Below are 5,939 nucleotides of genomic sequence, written 5' to 3' on the forward strand. Positions count from 1 at the left end.
TTATGTAACAAAATTGAGAAGTACTCATTTAAGTTACAAGTGGATTGATTGTTTATTATTAATCAAATAATGGAGATTGACTGATAACAAAACTCTCAGGCTCATAATAATGTTAAATCACTGAAATTTAAATAATCTGAATCTATTTTGAAACTACCTTTGCAGATATCATGCTGTGTAATGGAATGTGTTAGAAAATATGCATTTTGGTATGGAAATACAAATTATAGAAGTGCATTGTGAATACTGTATAAGGAATTTTTTATTGTTATGGTTGTAGTCCTATCATTTTTTAATTGGATATTTTATTTATTTACATTTCAAATATTACCCCCATCTGGGTTTCCTCTCTGCAAACTCCCTATGTCATCTCCCCTTACCCTTCTTTTATGAGGGTGCTCTCCCACCCACCGACCCACTCCTGTCTCACCACCCTAGCATTCCTCTACACTGGGGCATCAAGCCTTCACAGGACCAAAGGCCCCCTCTCCCAATGATGCCAGATAAGGACCCTTCAGCTCCTTCAAGTCATTCCCCTAACTCCTCCATTGGGGTTCCTGTGCTCAGTCTAATGTATCCACTTCTGTATTGATCAGGATATAGCAGAGCCTTATCAGGAGACAGCTATATCAGGCTCCTGTCAGAAAGCAGTTCTTGACAACAAGAGGGTCTAGGTTTGCTGTCTGCATGTCAGATAGATCCCCAAGTAGAGCAGTCTGTGGATGGACTATCCTTGAGTCTCTGCTCCACTCTACCTTTGTATTTCCGTTACACAGGAGCAATTCTGGGTTAAAATTTTGGAGATGAATGGGTGGCCCCATGCCTGAACTAGGGGACCATGTCTAACCTCTGGGTATGATCTAGACAGATTCTCCCTCCCCTTTTGGGGGTATTTCAGCTAATGTCATCACTGGTGAGTCCTGGGAGCCTCTGGGACTTTCTGGTTGCTACCCCCAGCTCCCCATCCCCAATTGTTACACACCTCTGTTCAGTTTCCTGAACCTCTGTAATCTCCATCTCCTCCATACCTGATTCTTCTGATCTTTTTCCTCCCCCTCTTCTCTTCATCACAAGTCCGCCCACATCCTCTACTTCCCTTGATTATTTTCTAAGTAGGACTTCTCTTTCTAAGTAGGACTGAAGCATCTACCCTTTGGTCTTCCTTTCTCTTGAGCTTCATGTGGTCTGTGCATTGTATCATGGGTATTCCATGCTCTTTACCTAATATCCACTTATCAGTGAGTACATACCATGTATGTTCTTTTGTGACTGAGTTACCTCACTCAGGATAATATTTTCTAGATCCTTCCATTTGCTGGAGAATTTCATGAAGTCATTGTTTTTAATCGCTGAGTATTATTCCATTGTGTAAATGCACCACATTTAATGTATCCATTCCTCTGTTGAGGGACTTCTGGGTTCTTTCCAGCTTCTGGATGTCATAAGTATTGCTGCTATGAACATATTGGATCATATGTCCTTATTACATGTTTGAGCATCTTCTGGGTACATGCCCAGAAGTAATATAGCTGGGTTGTCAGGTAATATTATGTCCAGTTTTCTGAGGAACCGCCAGACTGGTTTCCATAGTGGTTGCAATCCTACCAGCAATGAAGGAGTGCTCCTCTTTCCCCACATCCTTGACAGCAGATGGTATCACCCAAGTTTTTGATCTTAGCCATTCTGACTGGTGTGAGGTAGAATTTCACGTTTGTTTTGATTTGAATTTCCCTGATGATTAAGAATGTTGAACATTTCTTTATGTTCTTATTGGCCATTCAAGTTTTCTCAGTTAAGAATTCTCTGTTGAGCTCTATACACTATTTTTAATAGGGTTATTTGGTTCTCTGGAGTATAACTTCTTAAGTTCTTTGTATATATTAGATATTAGCCTTCCATTGGATGCAGGGCTGGTAAAAAATTTTCCCAACCTGTGGGTTGCTGTTTTGTCCTATTGACAGTGTCCTTTGATTTTCAGAAGCTTTGCAACTTTATGAGGTCCGATTTGTCAATTTTTGATCTTAGAGCATTAGCCTTTGGTGTTCTGTTCAGGAAATGTTCCCCTGTGCCCATGTGTTCCAGGCTTTTCCCCACTTTCTCTTCTATTAGATTCAGTGTATCAAGTTTTATGTGGAGAGCCTTGAGCTTTGTATGAGCAGATAAGAATGGATCAATGCTATGACTATAAAAAAAATACTAAAAAATTGCAAGCACTCACCTATCCAAGTGTATAGGAAAAACAATCTAGGAATGCAGAGTAGTTGCATTCCCCTGGACAAGCCTCAAAGCAAATGTAATGCTGTGAAACAGTCCTTAAACATAGTTTTTCTGTTTTCTAGAAATATCAACTGTTGTTCTTGGTTCATTGTCTGGCTTGAGCCTGTGCTGCTATTGTGAGCACAGCACTTGAACTTGTCGGTCAGCCTCAATTAAATGTTGTCCGTATAAGAGTTGTCTTAATTATTATGTCTATGCAGATGCATAAATTTCCTAATACTTAATAATTTTAGATTACTAGTCTTTCTCCATAACCAGATTTGCTTATCACTTCAGAGAATAATAGTTGCTCTCTTTTAAATCTCTCTCCCTCCCACTTTTCTTCTTCTCTCTCCCTCTCTCTTACATACACAGAGAGAGAGAGAGAGAGAGAGAGAGAGAGAAGCCAGAAAGTTGAGAGTCTTATCGTATATTTATCATAAACACTCTGACAAACAAAACTTAAACTTCGACATTTCTTCCTTTCATATGTAAATACCTGTACTCCGCTGAAAATCAAACACTGTAAATCCTTTCCTGTACCCTTTGAACTATTGTTGGCATTCTTATTTGAGCTAATGTTACCTAGGCTTTAGACTCATAGTATGATGACTGCCACTGTCATTATTAAGGTTATACAGACACTGAATTATGCTAAGCCAATAGTTTATATTGGTGTTCAACTCCAATTTCTCCGATCTTTGTTTTCTTAAAGGAATTTTCACATGTCTTCCAATATATTCATTAAACTTGTATTAAAGTTTCATTAATCATTCCTCTTTCTATCTAGAGAGAGCTAAAGGTCATTCTCATCACTTGTGCTACAAAATTCTCAGGAAAACTTACTTATAACATTTATGAATTTCTTATAATATAATAGAACTTTAAATATATAAGTTTACATAGAAAACAACTTATATAAAATGAGTCAAAATGTATATATTTAACAGTTCAGTGTGTTAGGGTTTGTATTTTTGAATCACCTAAATACTATTAATGTTTTTTAACCCCATAAAGTTGCAATAGGCATAAATAATGTCCATGGAACTCAACAAGTTAATATAAAACTAATATTGTAAAAGTCTGATGAACCTTAACTTACCAGAGACCCCTGAGTGAAAAATGCAGAGTTGGAGATCAATGCAAAAGCAAGAGAAATTTTATTGTTGTGGCATGCTGGGGTTGCTCTGCACATAAAGGAGAGAGAAAGACCCCTTGCAGCCAGTTTGGCGAGTTTTTATACAGTTTTCAGAGCAGCATCCATTAGGCACAATATGATTGGCAGGACAGTGTGACTTTTAAACTGATTGGTCTTCAGGGAATGAGGTGGCAAGGACTTCCTTTGTCTGTAGGTGGCCAATGGTTGGTCCATCCTTAGGTCTAAAGAATGTAATTAGCCTTTCCCTACCAAAGGTGAGGGATGCTTAAGTACTCATTGACCTTTCTCTTCCAAGAGGGGAGGTGTCTGGTGGAATATTCCAAAGTTCCTGAGCTGACCTCTTCAATATCAGTTATTTTTATGATGGGAAAAATCCCTAGAACTAATCAATCACTAAAGGATTTACTTGTGGTTTCCTCGTGTCTTCCACCGCCGGCATGGCGCATTACAACTTCAAGAAGATTATGGTGGTGCCATCTGCCAAGGACTTTATTGACTTGACATTATCCAAGACTCAACGAAAGACTCCAACGGTTATTCATAAACATTATCAAATTCATCGAATTCGACATTTTTATATGAGAAAAGTCAAATTTACTCAACAGAATTACCATGACAGACTTTCAAAGATCCTCTCGGATTTCCCCAAATTGGATGATATCCATCCATTTTATGCTGACTTGATGAATATTCTCTATGACAAGGATCACTACAAGTTGGCTCTAGGTCAAATAAATATTGCCAAAAACTTGGTGGACAATGTTGCTAAAGATTATGTGTGACTTATGAAATATGGTGATTCTCTGTACCGATGCAAGCAGCTGAAGCGCGCTGCCCTTGGACGAATGTGCACTATTATCAAGAGACAGAGGCAGAGTTTGGAGTATTTGGAACAAGTACGTCAACATTTATCCCGCTTGCCAACCATTGATCCAAATACAAGAATTCTGCTTTTGTGTGGGTATCCAAATGTTGGAAAATCCAGCTTCATCAATAAGGTGACAAGAGCAGATGTAGATGTTCAGCCCTATGCATTTACCACCAAATCTCTGTTTGTTGGGCACATGCATTATAAGTATCTGCGCTGGCAGGTTGTAGATACCCCAGGGATTTTGGATCATCCTTTGGAGGATCGGATCACCATTGAGATGCAGGCCATTACAGCCCTGGCCCATCTCCGAGCTGCAGTTCTGTACGTGATAGATTTGTCAGAGCAGTGAGGACATCGGTTAAAGGAGCAATTAGAACTCTTCCAGAATATTAGGGCTCTGTTTATCAACAAGCCTCTTATTGTTGTAGCAAACAAATGTGATGTGAAGAGAGTAGCTGAACTTTCTGAAGAAGATCAGAAAATATTTCTAGACCTGCAGGCTGAAGGATTCCCTGTCATCAAGACCAGCACCCTGACTGAGGAAGGCGTCATTCAAGTTAAAACAGAGGCTTGTGATAGGCTTTTGGCTCATTGAGTAGAAACGAAAATGAAAGGAAATAAAGTGAATGAGGTTCTGAACCGATTGCACTTAGCTGTGCCAAACAAGAGAGATGATAAGGAGAGACCCCCTTTTATCCCAGAGGGAGTGGTAGCTCGAAGGAAGAGAATGGAGATCGCGGAGCCCAAGAAGAAGAGGGAACGAGATCTTGAGCTGGAAATGGGAGATGATTACATTTTGGATCTTCAGAAATACTGGGACTTAATGAATTCATCTGAGAAATATGATAAGATACCAGAGATTTGGGAAGGCCACAATGTTGCTGATTATATTGATCCTGCTATCATGAAGAAATTAGAAGAGTTGGAAAAGGAAGAAGAGCTAAGGACAGCTGCTGGCGAGTATGACAGTGACTCTGAGAGTGAAGACGAGGAAATGATGGAAATCCGACAGCTGGCGAAACAGATTAGAGAAAAGAAGAAGTTGAAAATTCTACAGTCCAAAGAAAAGAATACACAAGGACCCAGGATGCCCCGCACGGCCAGGAAGGTTCAGCGAGCAGATTTAGAGAATGAGATGCGGAGTCTTGGTGTGGACATGGATGATAAAAACAATGCCCACTATGCAGTCCAGGCAAGAAGATCTCGGAGCGTCACTAGGAAAAGAAAACCAGAAGAATCTGTTCCACCCTCTTCCATAGCCTGGAGTAGGAGCTGCTCTAGAACTCCACGTGATGTTTCTGGTCTTCGGGATGTCAAGATGGTGAAGAAAGCCAAGACTATGATGAAGAAAGCTCAGAAGAAGATGAATCGCTTGGGGAAGAAAGGGGAAGCAGATAGGCATGTGTTTGATATGAAGCCCAAGCACTTGCTGTCTGGGAAGAGGAAAGCTGGTAAAAAGGACAGGAGATAACGTCCTCTTCAGCTGGAACAGATTATTTCTGGGTGTGCTGTGGTGTGTTTATAGAATTTGGAATTGCCATCTGTTAACCAAAAGAAACAATGGGAACGACTTTTAAATGCTTGTTGCTTTGCTGAAAATTGGTAAAGCCAACGAAGCATGCAGCGCTGTGGTCACTGCACGGTTCGGATGTT

At 40.0% G+C, this 5,939-nt stretch overlaps 1 protein-coding gene across 1 annotated transcript; it reads left to right on the forward strand.

Moving 5' to 3' along the window:
• The first annotated feature begins 3,850 nt into the window (after window positions 1–3,850).
• LOC116098031 (nucleolar GTP-binding protein 1-like) lies at window positions 3,851–5,847 on the forward strand. Its single transcript, XM_031380786.1, is given in 1 exon segment — window positions 3,851–5,847. A coding segment is annotated over 1 exon segment (1,905 nt). The 5' UTR covers window positions 3,851–3,852; the 3' UTR covers window positions 5,758–5,847.
• The last annotated feature ends 92 nt before the right edge of the window (window positions 5,848–5,939 follow it).

The sequence above is a fragment of the Mastomys coucha genome, unplaced genomic scaffold, assembly GCF_008632895.1.
Source record: "Mastomys coucha isolate ucsf_1 unplaced genomic scaffold, UCSF_Mcou_1 pScaffold20, whole genome shotgun sequence".
Taxonomy (NCBI): Eukaryota; Metazoa; Chordata; class Mammalia; order Rodentia; family Muridae; genus Mastomys; species Mastomys coucha.